The 16,757-nt window shown below is 38.2% G+C and overlaps 1 protein-coding gene and 1 pseudogene across 2 annotated transcripts in view; both read left to right on the top strand.

Moving 5' to 3' along the window:
• The first annotated feature begins 1,092 nt into the window (after window positions 1-1,092).
• Window positions 1,093-16,757, top strand: part of RNF17 (ring finger protein 17) — a 190,819-nt gene continuing 175,154 nt past the window's right edge. For both annotated transcript variants that reach the window (XM_037527382.2, XM_054701227.1), the window contains exons 1-4: window positions 1,093-1,246; window positions 3,623-3,717; window positions 6,421-6,512; window positions 15,536-15,647. In XM_037527382.2, the coding sequence (XP_037383279.1) occupies window positions 1,123-1,246; window positions 3,623-3,717; window positions 6,421-6,512; window positions 15,536-15,647 (423 nt within the window). In that variant the 5' untranslated portion in view covers window positions 1,093-1,122. The remainder of the gene's footprint in view (window positions 1,247-3,622; window positions 3,718-6,420; window positions 6,513-15,535; window positions 15,648-16,757) is intronic.
• On the top strand, window positions 3,482-3,632 carry LOC119260075 (U2 spliceosomal RNA; annotated as a pseudogene).

Here is a 16,757-nt window from a genome sequence, read left to right as displayed (position 1 = left end):
GGCAAATGCCGTGGGCTTTGGCTGCAGCAGAAGCCCCAAGCCCAGTGTGTGTAGCCATAAGAGGCCTTGAAAGCCCATTTCCCAGGTCCCAGAAGCCCTGTTAACTTTTATATGCTTTATAGACAAAGCCAGCATAGGGCCAAGTTTAGGCCTACTTTACACAAGTATGTTGTGCATGTGAACTATACATCAAGGTTACGTATTACTGATTTCCACACATGCGGACTATATCTCAAGGCTACATGTTTCCTACTAGGCCACCTGTGCTGTAAGGTCACTGCAAAAATCACTCTGAGAAACTATGTTTTCCCCACGGGCCCTACAAAATCCTACCTAGGTTTTAAGGTCTAGTGCAAACCCTGTACCCTCTAGAAAGGTTTTTCCTGCCACTGAAGCCAGGCTGACATCATCTCTTCAGAACATGTTAGTTACTACTAACATGTAGTTACTACTATTCTAACACCCTGGCATTTAACACAAGCACAAGTTACCATTTCAAGTAGAGGGTGACACACTTCCTAAGCTGGGACCTGTTCCTTTATAAATTCTTAGGGACTCTAAGTCTCCCAGTCCAGTGCCTTGTAGACCACCTGGCTCAACAGCTGTGAGTAATGATGACCACACACATTGTTAACTGCTCTCCCCACTGATAGTTACCGACTGGCTTCTCCACCAAAGCTATTACTAAGTCAAAAATTAGTAATTCATTAAGCCCTCAAATCTCCAGCACACAAGTTTAGGGCTTCTGGCTCTTTTACATATTAGGGTAGGGGGTTGCATCAATATAAAGGATTGCTACCTGTGCCGATATCTACAGTGTAAGTAAAAATTCGAGAAGCCTTAATTTGAATATATTAAAGATTTGTAAAGTAAATGGTCCTTCGCAACCTCACGCGGCCCGTCCTTAGACTGACCGAAAGGCCAAGGAAAAACTGAAAGCCGCCTCTTGCCCGGGAGGCCAGCAAGGGCCGGGGGCTCCGGCAAACCAAGAGGGCGGGCTTTAACCTCCTTGACCACTGATTGGCTAGCTGCAGCTGCCTGGCCGCCAATGATTGGCTGCTGGCGCAAGGAATGCCGGGCTTGGCACGCAGTACTGGTCCTCGGATCCAAAAGGAGGCTGCAATGGCGGCGGAACCTTCGACGGCTGGACTCGCCCCGGCTTGCTATCCGCAGATGCGGCGGCAGAGTTGGCCCTGTGGCGCCGCGGAGATTCAGTGCACTCAGTGTGGAAGAAGGGCGACCAGAGGTGAGCCGGCAGGCCCTGCCGCCTGGGCTGCAGCCGTGCCCCTGAAGGCGGCGGGCTTGACTAGGCCTTTGGCCTGGGCAGCAGGTGACTTGGCCGGTGTCGGGAGCCGGCAAGTTGCCCCCAAATGTAGGTGGAAATGGTGCCAGAGGCCTCCCCGGGGCCTGCAGACCCCTTTAGTGGGCGGTGGGAAAGTCAGTCTGTGGGGAGAGACTTCTCGCCTCCACGCGGCCCCCTTGTACTCTCAGGTGTCACCCAAAGCGTGTGAGCTCGTTTGGTTCCAGTTAGCGAACTTCCCTGACCTCACAGGCCCGCGACATCATCTGGCGGTGAAGAAGTAACAAAGCTTGACTTCCTTGCGTAGTTTTTGTTGTGGGAGTAACAAACTACCCTGAAATGTTTCTGAATTTAAAAAGATAATTAGGTGTGGTGGGGGCAGAAGAAGACTGCTGAATTTGGCTTAAAGCATGTAGATGATTTCACTCGTGGAATATAAAGAAAAAAACAAGCAACAGAAAAACTAAACCAAAACAAACTGTAGAAATCTTACTATAGATTTGAGGTTACCAAATGAAGGGGAGGGGGTAAAGAAAGGGCCCAGTGGCTTAAGGTAATTGTGCTTTAGTGATGGGTGTAATAAGTTAACATATGTTTGAATAGTTGTGAATCTGTACCTGTAAATCATATAAAATGTTATAAACCAACATTATTTCAATATAACAATATCATTAAAGAAAAACTTAACACACACAAAAAATGAAACTTTACTTTTCATGTTGTGTTTTTCTGTATAACAAGAGGACTACATTGCACTCCTGTTGATCTGCTAATTTAGAATCTACTCAAGTGAAAACAGGTTCAAGTTAATTTAAAATAACTTAAGATGCTTTAGAACGCCTGTTCTCTAATGAGTTGTTGAATTTCACCTGGAGTGACTGGAAAATATGCTTGTGACTGATAAGTGTGTGTATTACTTTCTAAGTGAAAGACATTTTGAGTTCCTCCAAGAAGGACTCCCTTTAGGAGACAGGAATCAGTGTAAAAAGTTTGGTTGCATTTTCTAGTGAAGAGTTAAGTTTGTCCTACTCCGCGTTTTGACATAGAAAATCTCTATTGTTTGAATGAAATAAATGTTTCAAAACCGTGTTTTAGAACATGACCTTTTAAATTACTGGCTCTCTATATATTTGTATTTGAATACATAAAAATACTCCATTGGGAAGATGATTTTGCATATAGACTTGTGAAAGTGATTTGTAAGCTGTAACGGACAAGTTATTTGGACTTGTGCAATATTAGAAATTTTGTAAGGATAAAGCTGTTGAAACATTTTTTATTTCTCTGATAATGTTATCTGTGGAATTTAAATAAAACCTTAAATTTCACTTTGGTTGTAAGCAAGTTTCAAATATTTCAATTGGCTTAAAAATTAAAGAATTTTTATCAAAATAATACAATTATAAATCAGTAAGAACACATTATTTTGCTAGTAAAATGTAGTTGACTTTTTTATCTACTTTTCCTTTTTTTCTTACAGAATCTTAAAATGACAGCCTTTGAAAATACATAGTTAAAACAAATGTTTCATATGATAAACTTCAGATTGTACTTAGAACATTAAAATCTTGGTATTAGTTTTCAATAAGAGAATGGTATTTCTCTAATAGATTCTAGGTCTCTGAAAATTATCTTTACGTCATTATATGTGTGTGAGACAGAGTATTATCTGGCTTCTGTCCTTGCCAGTGTCTTAGATCATTGTAAGACAGGAGTCTAGTCAGTGTCTCATGTCTGCCCTGCCTGTCTCCTGCACAGAATAGGAAATAAAACTTAGTAGAGGACAGTATAACAAAGTAGAAAGAATGTTGGACTTGGAAGCAATAATAGACTGGAGTCTGGATTATACCACTAGCTAGATTGCCAAAATGTTTTTCCATTTCTAGTTTAAATATTATCCCAGCCTGTTTAGCTGTAATTTATATACATTTATAAAATAATTTATATTTTATATTTATAAAAATCAAGTGAATTATGTCACAGCACTTTGTATAATTATAACATACAGAAAAGTCAGGGTATTCTGGGTACCAGATAACTGTCTAAACTAATGCAAACAATATTACATTACACTTTCTGATTTTTCTCCCTCCTCCTGACTTGTACGATTTCCCTTGACTTTGTTTAATAAGTCATCCATTTCAAAGTGAACTTGCTATTTTTTTCCTGTACAAGAGAATCGTCACTTCTTGGCCTTTTGGCTAAGATCAAGTGTAGTACAAAAGAGACTCCTATAATTTTCTTCTCTGATTAATCTAATACTGTATATTCAGGATTGACGAACTGTGAAAAGTTTGATTCACAATAGAATTTCATCAATAGGTCACCACTATGAACTTCAGTGTGGACATGCTTTTTGTGAACTGTGTTTGTTAATAACTGAGGAATACAACACAATTACATGCCCCAATTGTGAGGTAAGATATTTCTCTTCTGAATGCATTCCAAACTAATGCTAAAGGTAAAAACGTTTGTGAAATAAGGCATATTTGTAGTTAGAAAATAACATTTTTGCTGTTGAATCTTTAAGCAGAGGAGCCTAACAAAAGATAAAGCTTTTCCCATCCATTTTATAATTGTTCAGAATCATCAAGAAGAATACAAAGTTAAGGTCATTCATTTATCAGCCTACATATTTGGAGAACTTTGGTGGGAAATTACCTTTCTTTATTTTTAATAAAGTATGTTCTTTCAAGAACCTTGGTTATTACATTCTGGATTAAAAAAAATAATAAAAGATCTGGATTAACTGGATTATTTTACCATGTTAAACATGGTAAAAAAATATATATATATATACACACACACACTTATAAATTTTTGAGCATTTTTATAGCAGAAACATTTTCATCTTGGAAGATGCCTATTTTGAAATTACATACTTTATAAACTGTGGCCTTTATTGTGGGAAGTTCCTACCTCCTTTCCTTTTTTGACAATAGGTTCCTCAAATGTAGCTACCTACATAGCTAACCAAAGGGGATTGTAGCCCCTGTATTAGTAATTGAAAATCTCTGATAGACTCAGATAATGGTGGATAAGGAACACAAGAGAGGAAAGGAGCCAGCAGCAGCTGGCACTGTCTCCGCATATATCCATTCTATTCTAATTAATTTTTAAAAACAAATATTTTGCCTATTTTTGGCAAATGACTTTATATTTAATAGTCAAATCAATATACTTGTACTATTTTGAATAACATCTATAGTCATATTACAAATGTTGGTTATATTTTTAGGGTTGTAATAAATCTGTATCATTTTGATTAATTCTGACTCTTTAAGAAACACATAATGTGTTCCATGGCAGTATTTCCCCTTGTGCTGTGAGCCAGTTTGGGGGAAGTGGTTCTTAAAAATAACAGTCCAGTGTGACTTTTCTGTAGTTATCTAATAACACATGACTTTGGTATCATACTTAAATCCTTGACAGAACATACTTTTTCCCAATCAAAAATGTATATATACAGAGTGCTATAACATTTAGCACTCTGCTTTGTTACAAAGATTAACTTAGAAGCGTTTCCTGTATTTTGTCAGGTACTTTTATTTTTATTCTTTTTATATATTTTTCACATCATTATTCATTTTTAAACAATGTTTGCTTCCCCCCCCCCCGCCCTTCAGGTGTAGTCCCCACAGAATTTCCTTCAGTAATGCATCCATGCACCATCACCACAGTTGCCTGTGCTCCTCCCTCCCTACCCCTGATCTCTCTCCCTCCTCCTCCCCTGCAGGATGTCTCTGGTTTATAATTGTTTGTTTTTGTTTTGTGTTGTATTGTTATTATTTTTTCCCTGTCTTATTTGGTTCCCCTATATTCCTGCTATAAGTGAAACCATCTGATATTTTTCTTTTTCTTTCTCACTGATTTCATTGGGCATGATTCCTTCTAGCTCCATCCACATTGCTGCAAATGTCATGAGTTTATCTTTTTTGATTGCTGAATAGTATTCCATTGTGTATATATATCACATCTTCTTGATCCAGTCCTCTATTTTTGGGCATTTGAGTTGTTTCCAGGTTTTACCTATTATAAATAGTGCTGCAATAAACATGTTTTTGTGTCCTTTGGGTAGATCCCCAGGAGTAGAATTGCTGGGCATTATGGTAGCTCCATTTTTAGTAGACTGAGGAACCTCCAGACAGCTTTCCATAGGGGTTGGACCAGTTTGCACTCCCACCAGCAATTTAGGAGAGTTGCTTTTTCATCAAATCCTCGCCAACATTTGTTGTTGCCTGTTTTTTTGATATGTGCCGTTCTTACTGGCATAAGGTAGTATCTCAATGTGGTTTTGATTTGCATGTCCCTGATGATAAGGGATGTTGAACATTTTTTCATATGCCTGTTGGCCATTTGCATTTCCTCTTTGGAGAAGTGTCTTTTAAGTTCTTCTGCCCATTTCTTGACTGGATTGTTTACTTTGTTTTTGTTGAGTCATGTGAGTTCTTTGTATATCTTTGTGATCAGTCCCTTATCAGTTGTATGGAGTGCAAAAATTTTTTCCCAATCAGTGGGGTATCTCTTTGTTTTAGTTAATATCTCTTTTGCTGAACAGAAGCTTTTCAGTTTGATGTAATCCCCGGTGTTTCCTGTATTATTTTTAGTGGGTGCGTAATAGCCATCGTAAATCTCATTACTTTATTATAAATATTTGGATGGGTTTCAAAGTTTTTCATATACATAATTTGCACAAATATTCAAACCCACCCCTACCAAAAAAGCTTCATTAACAAGTTCTACTCTCTATCTCCAAAACAAATCCATCTTTTAATTTGTCATATTTGTTTTAGTATTTATCAATGATGGGCAAAAGATGTGTAAAAATTAGGTATAACCTTGTTTTAAGTTGCTTGTTTCCTGACTGCTGGTGAAACTGAGCAATGTTGACTTGTGTTGACTTAACATTGCTTTTGTATGTTGATTTTTCATCTCCTTTCTGGAAGGATCTTTAACAGATCTTTTTAGAACCTTTGCATATTTTCCTTTTGAATTTTTGTTTTAAAAATTTGTAAGGTTATTATCAACTTTATGAATGACATTATTGTTTGAAGACTGAGTAAACAATTTATTAAATGAATGTGGTTTTTTGTTTGTTTTTAATCTTATTTTGTCTTAAGGTTGCTACAACTACAAATTGGAGACAAGGATATTACCCAACAGATGGGTGTATTAAAGAAGATTCTTTTATGGAAAAAAAGCAGCCTAAAAAGTATGTTCTGGTGCAGTTATTTTAGAATTTAAAGTTCTATATATTTCTGAAGGATTGACAAAATATGTTTCGAACCCATTTATAAAGTGCTCTTTAAGTATGCAATTTGAATTAGCTGTTAATGAAATGTAGAATGAAGCTCCTAATGACGTTTAGTGTGTCTTTATTTAATGTGAAAAAGAAAAGTTCAGGATTACCACATCCCTAGTGGCACAGAGGTTAAAGTGTCAGTGCTATCAAGCTGTCACCAGCCACTGCAGCCTGAGTCCAGTCCCTGGCCAGGGAGCTGACCTACATGATGCAACAGACCTGTTAAGCTCCTCACCCTGTTCTGCTCCTCACTCTGTCTCTGAATCCTCTCACACCTCCCCCACCTTTGACCTACACCCCAGTTCTTGTATGCATAAATAAATAAAAATGAAACTTAAAAAAAAGTGAAAAAGAAAAGTGCAGGATTAGCACATCAAAACAAGAAGAGCTAAGAGTACAACACTAGCGTAAGCATTTGATTCTGGATGAGAGGAACATGTGGGGGAAAAATAACATTTCTCTATTAATTCTTTTTTTTTTTTTTTTTTTAAATATTAAATTTTATTTTTATATTCCCCCATACAATTGCAAACGCCCCATTCTGACCCCAATCCTTCCCCTCCCGCCCCCCACCCCCCAAAAAGTGTCTCTGGTTCATAGTTTTTTGTTGATTTTGATTTTCACTTTCTTATATTCATTTTCCTGGTCCCTTATTTAAGTTTTCTAGATTCCTGCTATGAGTGAGACCATCCGGTATTTTTCTTTTTCTTTTTGGCTTATTTCGCTGAGCATGATCCCTTCCAGTGCCATCCATGTTGCTGCAAATTGCATGTGTTTATCTTTTTTGAATGCTGAGTAATATTCCATGGTATATATGTACCACATCTTCTTGATCCAGTCATCTATTTTTGGGCATTTGGGTTGTTTCCAAAGCTTAGCTATTGTAAACAGTGCTGCTATAAACATAGGAGTGCAGGTGCTCTTTGGAATTGATGTTTCTGTGTCCTTTGGGTAAATACCTAGGAGTGGAATTGCTGGATCATATGGAAGCTCTATGTTTAGTAGGTCCAGAAATCTCCACACAGCTCTCCATAGTGGTTGGACCAGTTTGCACTCCCACCAACAGTGCAGAAGAGTTCCTTTTTCTCCACACCCTCGCCAACATTTGTTGTTGCTAGTTTTTTTAATATGTGCCATTCTCACTGGTGTGAGATGGTATCTCATGGTAGTTTTGATTTGCATTTCCCTGATTACAAGTGATGTTGAACATTTTTTCATATGTCTGTTGGCCATTTGCATTTCCTCTTCAGAGAAGTTTCTTTTTAGCTCTTCTGCCCATTTTTTGACTGGATTATTTTCTTTGTTGTTGCTGAGTCTCATCAGCTCTTTGCAGATTTTTGTGATCAGTCCTTTATCATTAGTGTTGGGTGCAAAAATGTTCTCCCAGTTGGTGGGGTTTCTCTTTGTTTTTGTTATTGTCTCTTTTGCTGTGCAGAAGCTCTTTAATTTGATGTAGTCCCAGCTGTTTATCTTTCTCTTCACTATCACTGCTTTGGGTGATGTGTCTGTAAAGATGTCTTTGATGTGCAAATCCCGTAGTGTTTCGCCTATATTTCCTTCTATGTATTTTATGGTTTCAGGTCTTATGTCTAGTTCTTTAATCCATTTTGAGTTGATTTTTGTGTATGGTGTGAGGTAGTGGTCAAGCTTCATTCTTTTGCATGTAGCGACCCAGTTTTCCCAGCACCATTTATTGAACAAACTTTCTTTGCTCCAATGCATAGTCTTTGCTCCTTTGTCGAAGATTAGTTGACCATAAATCTGTGGGTTTATTTCTGGATTTTCTATTCGATTCCATTGGTCTGTATGTCTGTTCTTGTTCCAATACCATGCAGTTTTGATGATTATGGCTTTGTAGTATAGTTTGAAGTCTGGGAGTGTGATGCCTCCATTTCCTTCTTTTTTTTCAGTAGAGCTTTGGCTATTCGGGGTTTTTGGTGATTCCATATGAATTTCATCAATAATTGTTCTATTTCTTTGAAGAATGCCATTGAGATTTTGATTGGAATAGCATTGAATCTGTATATTGCTTTTGGTAGGATGGCCATTTTAATAATGTTTATTCTTCCAATCCATGAGCAGGGGATGTCTTTCCATTTCTTTGTGTCTTCTTCTATTTCTTTTAACAGTGTTTTATAGTTTTCTTTGTATAGGTCCTTTACCTCTTTTGTTAGATTTATTCCCAAATATTTGATTTTTTTTGTTTCGATAATAAAAGGGGTGGTTTTTTTGATTTCTTCTTCTTCACATTTATTGTTTGTGTATAGGAAGGCTACTGACTTTTGCGTGTTGATTTTGTATCCTGCCACTTTACTGAATTGATTGATGAGTTGAATTAGTTTTTCTGTGGAGATTTTGGGGTTCTCTATGTATATTATCATATCATCTGCAAATAGTGATAGTTTGACTTCTTTTCCTATTTGGATTCCTTGGATGTCTTTCTCTTGTCTTATTGCTCTGGCTAGGACTTCCAGTATTATATTGAAAAGCAGTGGTGAGAGTGGACATCCTTGTCTTGTTCCAGATCTTAATGGAATTGCTTTCAGCTTTTCACCATTGAGAATGATACTGGCTGTTGGCTTGTCATAGATGGCCTTTATGATGTTGAGGTATGTTCCTTGTATCCCAAGAATTTCAAGGGCTTTTATCATGAATGGGTGTTGCACTTTGTTGAAAGCTTTCTCAGCATCTATTGATATTATCATATGGTTTTTATATTTCTTTTTGTTGATGTGTTGGATAACGTTGATTGATTTTCGGATGTTAAACCATCCTTGTGCCCCTGGAATGAATCCAACTTGGTCGTGGTGAATTATCTTATGGATACATTGTTGGATTCTGATAGCTAAAATTTTATTGAGGATTTTTGCATCAGTGTTCATTAGGGAGATTGGCCTATAGTTTTCCTTTTTTGTGTTGTCCTTATTCGGTTTTGGTATTAGTGTAATATTGGCTTCATAGAACGTGTTTGGTATTGTCCCTTCCTTCTCAATTTTTTGGAAGAGTTTGTGAAGGATAGGCACTAATTCGTTTCTGAATGTTTGGTAGAATTCATTTGTAAATCCATCAGGTCCTGGGCTTTTGTTTTTGGGGAGGTTTTTAATTACCATTTCAATTTCGCTGCTTGTAATTGGTCTGTTTAGGTGTTCTATTTCTTCTTTATCTAGCTTTGGGTGATTGTAGAGTTGTAGGAATTTGTCCATCTCCTCTAGATTGTTGAACTTGTTTCCATATAACTGTTCATAGTAGTTACTGATTATTCTTTTGATTTCTGCTGTGTCCGTTGTGATTTCTCCTCTTTCATTTATGATTCTGTGTATTTGTGCTTTCTCCCTTTTTTCCTTTGTGAGCCTGGCTAGGGGTTTGTCTATTTTATTTATTTTTTCAAAGAACCAGCTCTTGGTTTCATTGATCTTTTGGATTGTTTTTTTAGTTTCAATTTCATTTATTTCTGCTTTGGTTTTTATTATTTCTTTTCTTCTACTGGTTCTGGGGTTTTTTTGTTGTTCTTTTTCTAGATCTTTGAGCTTCGAGATTAGGTTGTTTCTTTGAGTTCTTTCTTGTTTTTTGATGTGAGCTTCTATTGCTATATATTTTCCTCTTATTACTGCTTTTGCTGCATCCCATACATTTAGGATATTGGTGTCCTCCTTGTCATTCAATTCAAAGAATTTTTTAATTTCTTCTTTGATCTCCTCATTAGTCCAGTGGTCTTCCAGTAGTGTGGCTTTTAATCTCCATGAGGTAGGATAGTTCCTTGCCTTCTTTTTATGATTTATTTCTAGTTTGATGCCTTCGTGGTCAGAAAAGATGGTTGGTATGATTTCTATCTTGGTGTATCTGTTGATGTTTGTCTTGTGCCCCAGTATGTGATCGATCCTGGAGAATGATCCGTGTGCGCTTGAGAAAAATGTGTACTCCGTTTTTTTGGGGTTTAGTGTTCTATAGATGTCTGTTAAGCCCAAATGCTCTAGGTCCTTATTTAGAGCTTTAGTTTCTTTACTTATTTTTTGTCTTGTTGATCTATCCATTGTTGATAGTGGTGTGTTGAAGTCTCCCACTACATATGTGTTTTCTCTGATGTCTGTTTTCAGAGAGGACAACAGTTGTCTGATATATTTTGGTGCTCTTTCGTTTGGTGAGTATATGTTAATGAGTGTTATTTCTTCTTGAAGTATTGTCCCCTTGATCATAATGTAGTGACCATTGGGGTCTCTTTTTATTTTTTTGAGTTTGAAGTCTGTTTTATCTGATATAAGTATAGCTGTTCCTGCTTTCTTTTTTGGCCCATTTGCTTGTAGGATTGTTTTCCATCCTTTGACTTTGAGCCTATTTTTATCTTTTGTAGCTAAATGTGTTTCCTGGAGACAGCAAAAGGTTGGGTTTTGTTTCTTAATCCAGGCTGCAACTCTGTGTCTTTTTATTGAAGAGTTTAGTCCATTTACATTTAGAGTTAATATTGATATGTTAGCATCTGTATTTGCCATTATGTTTGTCTTTCCTTTGATTTTATTTATTTATTCTTTTAATAACTTTTTTTTTTTTTGGTCTTCTTTCGTTGTTATTCGTCCCTCTGAGGTTCTGGCTTTAGGATTCCTTGTAGTATTTTTTGGAGTGGGGGTTTAGTCGCAATGAAATTCCGGAGTTTCTCTTTGTCTGGGAAGGTCCATATTCTTTCTTCATGGAGGAAAGAGAGCTTTGCGGGATAGAGTATTCTTGGTTGGCATCTGTTTTCTTGGAGTCTGTTGACTATGTCCCTCCACTCTCTCCTTGCCCGTAGTGTTTCTTCAGAGAAGTCTGATGTCAGCCTGATTGGTTTTCCTTTGAATGTTATCTGTTTCTTCCCTCTTGTCAGCTTCATTATTTTTTCCTTGTCCTGGATTCTTGGGAGCTTTACTATTATGTGTCTTGCTGTGTTTTTCCTTTCGTCGTGGAAGTTTGGTGTTCTTCTTGCTTCTTGTATATCAATTTTCAGCTCCTTCTTCGCATTTGGGAAGTTCTCTTCAATTATATCCATGAATATTTTCTCTGTTCCTACATCTCTCTCCTCTCCTTCTGGAATTCCTATAACTCTTATATTTCCTTTCCTCATGGAGTCAGATAGTTCCCGAAGTCTTTCTTCATTCTTTTTCCTTCGTACTTCTCTTTCCTTTTCTGTTTTGGTTCTTTTTATTTCTGTGTCTTCAAGATTACTTATTCGTTCTTCCATTTCATCTATTCTGCTTTCATTGCTTTTCCCAGAGTTCTTTAGTTCCTCCATTAATTCTTTGATCTCCTGCATTTCTCTTACTTCCCTCTTTAGGGACTCAATTTCCTTCTTCTGATCTATCACTTTTTTAATCATGGCAATTTTAAATTCTCTTTCTGGAAGGCTCAGAAGTTCTTCCAAGTTGCTGTCGTTGCAATCTGGGGAGTGGTTTTCTTTTTGTGGTGTGCTTCTTTCCTGAGGAGTTGTTAGGTTGCGTGTGGTTCTTCTACTCCCTACTGTCTGTTTTCTAATTTGTCGTATGCGTTGGGACACTGTGTTGCTCGGACTGACTGACATCTTGGGTGAACTTCTCCGCTCCCCTCTGGCTCTTCCAGGAGCCATCTCTGTCTTCTGGGGGAGCTTTCTGCTGGTTTTAGGCAGTTTTTACTGAAGAAATGTCCCTGTTCTCAAATGGCGAAGCGGGATGCAGTCCCTGCGCCTCCGGTTTCAGGCACACTCTTCTGCGCACCCGGTCTGCCCCGGACGTGGGTGCCTGCTCCCTCTGTGGGCTCAGACTGCTGGTCGGAAGGGGCCTGGCGTGGAATAACTTCCAGGCTGCCCACTGGGTCCTCCAGAAACCTTCTGCCCTTTTCAAGCAGTCTTAAGAAATGTCCTGTTTTATAGGGTGTTAGTGACTTTTTTTTTTCCTGGTCGCTAGGTGGCGCCAGAGATCTCTCCTATTGTCCTTGGGGGGCTGTTTTTTGCCTTCCCCCACCCCGTGGGACAGAGAACAGAGCGGGAATGGTAGGGTACACCTCAACAGCTTTGGGGTGCTGTGTCTGCCTTGTGCCCCACCGTCGTGGAGAAACCACGCCCCGAATTTTCGTGCCCCGGGTCTCAGTTCAAAGCCCTCAGTTCCAGGACGCGGGCTGTAGCCCAGTTCAGTGGCGCGGGAATGGCGCCTTTTGCACAGCTCCCGTGCCTGGGCGCCTGGTTCCTGCTCACTCAGGGAGGGACCTTCACCTCAGTGAGGACCTCCGTGCGTCTCCCCGCAAGCCTAGGTCGCAGGCGCGGGGACCTGGGCAGCCGCGATCCAGGTCTGCACTTGCTTTTCAAGCGCGCCAAGCGCGCCGCGTTTCCGCGCAAGCTTACCGGCAGCCCGGGCTGTGTGCGCGTCTCCCGGGGTCTTTGTTCTTCTCTATTGGCGCCCGGAGCCGTTCGCTCACCGCCGCGGCGGATCCTGCAGGGTTGTCTCAGCTCCCGTTCACGGGGTGTGGTGGCTGCAATAGTTCCTTTCCACTCACAGTCCCGCTTGCTGCGTCGTTTGTTCTTGTGGGCCGTTTTGGTTTGTTGTTTCCTCCTCTCTGCCGGTCGGAGAGTGCCGCCTCTGTGGGCGGGGGAGGGGAGCAGGGTTCTGCGCTTCCCTCCCTTCTAGTCCTCTTTTATGGCCACTTTCTTCTTCGGGCAGTTTGCTGGCGTCACCCGTTTATCTTCCGTGTCCCAGTTCTCACTGGGACCTGCCGCTTTTCCTCCCTATTCACTTTTTTTAATGGGAGATCTTACTCGCAGTGTCTCCTCGCAGCCATGTTGCTCCGCCCCTCTCTCTATTAATTCTTAAGTATAGCATGGGTACAGTACAATGGGGTACTTTGAGTAGAAGTGATTTATAAATGGGATTGGAACGCTTTTATTCATATTTTTCCATAACATTTTGTACATGTATGTATTAACTGGTAATGATTTTATATTAATAATGCAGAAATTTTTTTAAAAAATGCAACCACGTCATTTGTTACACTAATTTATGTATCCTTTTATTAGTCTGTACAGCCCCTTTAAAAGGATATACCACATTAAAGTATACTTAATATGGTAGTAAATTATGTGGGAAATTAAAGAAACAATACCATCAAATAACAATCTCATTTGGAACTTTTCAGTTTTGCTAATGGTAGCAGGCATCTATAAATCACCCCAATTCTTCACTTCTCTTTCACTTTGCCTCCTGAAGATTCTAACTTCTACACTATCTCCCGTATTCGTAATTATGCTCTGTTTCTACTACTCTGTTTAATTCTTGTTCATTTTTTCTACATCTTCAACTCTTCATATTCTTCCCTTTTCTATAATTCTTCATTGCCAATACAAATAAAATTCAAAATTCTTTAGATTAACACTCATGACTTTTTATATTACTGCTGCAGCTCCTCTGAGCAAGCTTAGATGGGAACCAAAAGAATTTTAATAGTTACAGTCTTTGGGTAGTAAGTGGACTTAACTGAAGTCTCATGACTGATTATTGACAGAACCACAAGTAGAACGCAGGCTTATTGAATGCCAGTATCTTATTGAATGCCAACTCCTAGGAATTGTATTCTACCACTGCTTCCTCCATAAGCTCTCTGTGAAGTAAATAGAGTAAATCTTTTGGAAGTTTTCTGGCTTCATATGATTTAGTGTCCAAATCTGAATATCTGCAGGGGTCTATTTTCTTGGTGAGGTAGACTGAATTTAAACAATGAACGGTACAGATTGTGGCCAACTAAAGATTCACCCTCTCCAAAGGCAGTAGCCACTACTCCACTCTGGCCAGTTATTCCTATGTGTTAAACCAACCCAGTGTTGCCAGGTCTTCCTGTACATTTTCCCAAGAGAAAATATTGATAGAAATCTGGACTTCTATGTGAAATTTCTGACTTTTTAAACATCAGCCAAGAAAAATATGATTATACTATTGTCTAGATGTGTATAACATCTAGTGTGGTTACAGAGTGAAATGTCACTTTCAAAAAGTAAGTGAATCCAGTTCAGGAATCCATGATTTTTCAAAATGATCAGTTTTTAAATTCTCCATGTCAGGTTTTTATGCTATAAACTCATTCGCTAATTTCAGTGGAGTTTGGTTTTAAAATAGGATCCCTTGATATAAAATATATTTCTTCCCTTATATATTTTTACTAATTTGAAGCAGGAATTAAATACTGCACTCCTCAGATCTGTTGCACTCATGTATGTTTTTAAAACATGAATATTCACTTTTTGAATGTTAAAAGTTAGTCTATTTCTCTCTAACAGGAGTATCATTTAAATATCATAATTTCTCTACAAACTATTTTACACTTATGATTCACTTGCTCAGCAAACTCTTAAGTGTTTCCTTCATGCTAGCCAAAATAGTGATATATAGATAAAAATAGGCAAAAACTTGAGAATCAATAAATGAGAAATGCAACAGACTCTTTTCTTACATCGTTCATTTTTATACAATATTTGCTTTTCCCTTCATGTGCAGTCCCCATAATTCTCCCACCACTATGGCACCCATGACCATCCCCATAGTCCCTTGTGTTCTTCCTTCTCCTGTTTTGACCCCTCTCTCTCCCTCTTACCTGCTGTATGCCTCTGATCTGTGGTTTGCCTGCAATTTTTTTTTTCCTGACTCTTATAACAAACTTTTTACTTGCAAATTAACTTAACCTGGTAAATCTCTACCAAAATTATTAGGTAAGGAGAAGTGATTGGGAAATTAAAGCACAATTTATACTGTTACCTATTTTTAGGAATTTGTTAAGATTAATTCTTGATTAAATTGTTAGATCATATTTAGTTAGGTTTCCCTCTCTTTGTTTATCACAGATGATTGACAACCCACTTGTCTTCTTACAAATAATGTAAGTTATTTTTGATAGAGGATAAAAATTGAAATAGATGGCTAAACTGTTATATTGATATTGACATTTTTCAGGAAAAAGAATTATTCTCAGAGCCTTAAGAAAACTGCTGATCAGGTCATTGTTGATTCAGAATATTCTGCCTCCATTTGCAGGACTGTTTTGAACCCATCAACTATAATGACGGTATGAAAAATGTTATTTATAAAGTAAGATGAAGTAAAACATTTTTAGTTTGTCTCTGGTACCTTAATTTCCCCTTCTCTGAAGGTTCCTATAATTATGGGTTCTTTTGGAAGTCTAAATGTAACAGAGGTAAACTTACACTGCTTACATGGATCTCTTTGTTAATTCTAAACCATGCTTGAATAATTCTCTTTTCTTTCCAAGGCAGTCCATTCCACTTTTGACCAACTTTATTATTCTTGATATTTACTTGTATGTAACATCATACTTTTGAGCCTTGTGAAAATTTGTACCAATTCTGTGAAATTTGTACAAAGTGCAGGTTTCTAAATTCTAAGTGTGATTTTCTAGTTATTTTAATGGCAACCAAAAGGCCTTGGTTTGTTGATGATTTGTTGTTAGATCAAAATTTTGCCTGTTATTATGCAAGATAAGTTTAAATAATGTGTTGTTTTAATTTAAGGTTAGAAAAAAGAACAAACTCCATACTACAGACTTGTTAAGGAGATCATATTGGGCTGGGGTGGAGAGCGCGCTTCATCTTGCAATTTTGCTATTTTTTATTCCTGTTTAAATCTTAATATAGCAAAATTATAATCTTTTTGCATATGTTTTCACATATGGTCTTCTAGTGCCACGATAAATTTTCCAAGAAAGTTAAAACATTGCAAAATGATTGCAAGGCATCCCATCTTTTTAAAAAAACAAAGATATCTTAAAAAAAAAAAATCTGAGTTGCTATAATTACTGAAATGTTAATGGTTTTTCATCTCTGGCTAAGTAGGAGTAAAAGTGTTATTGTTGCTTTTTTTAAATTTTTTTTTAAAGATTTATTTTTATTTGTTTATACAAGCACTGGATACAGTCAGAAGCGCGGGAGGGTGAGAGAATTCACCAGAGCGGGGAGCAGAACAGGCAGACTGATGAAGTATACTGCTGAGGGGAGCAGCGGGCACGGCAGGCGAGGTCTGCATGCCATGTGGGACCCTTGCTGGTGGCCAGGGATCGAACTGGTGCTGCAGAGGCTGCAGGCAGCTTTGCAGCCCAGTGCTCAACCACTGTGCCACCTGTGAGGCCCTGTTGTTGCTTTTTTAAAGATTTTTGTGGTGG

Source organism: Talpa occidentalis, unplaced genomic scaffold (genome assembly GCF_014898055.3).
Source record: "Talpa occidentalis isolate TD23 unplaced genomic scaffold, MPIMG_talOcc4v2.1 talOcc4.5, whole genome shotgun sequence".
Lineage (NCBI taxonomy): Eukaryota > Metazoa > Chordata > Mammalia > Eulipotyphla > Talpidae > Talpa > Talpa occidentalis.
This window is presented reverse-complemented; position numbering and strand designations above follow the sequence as displayed.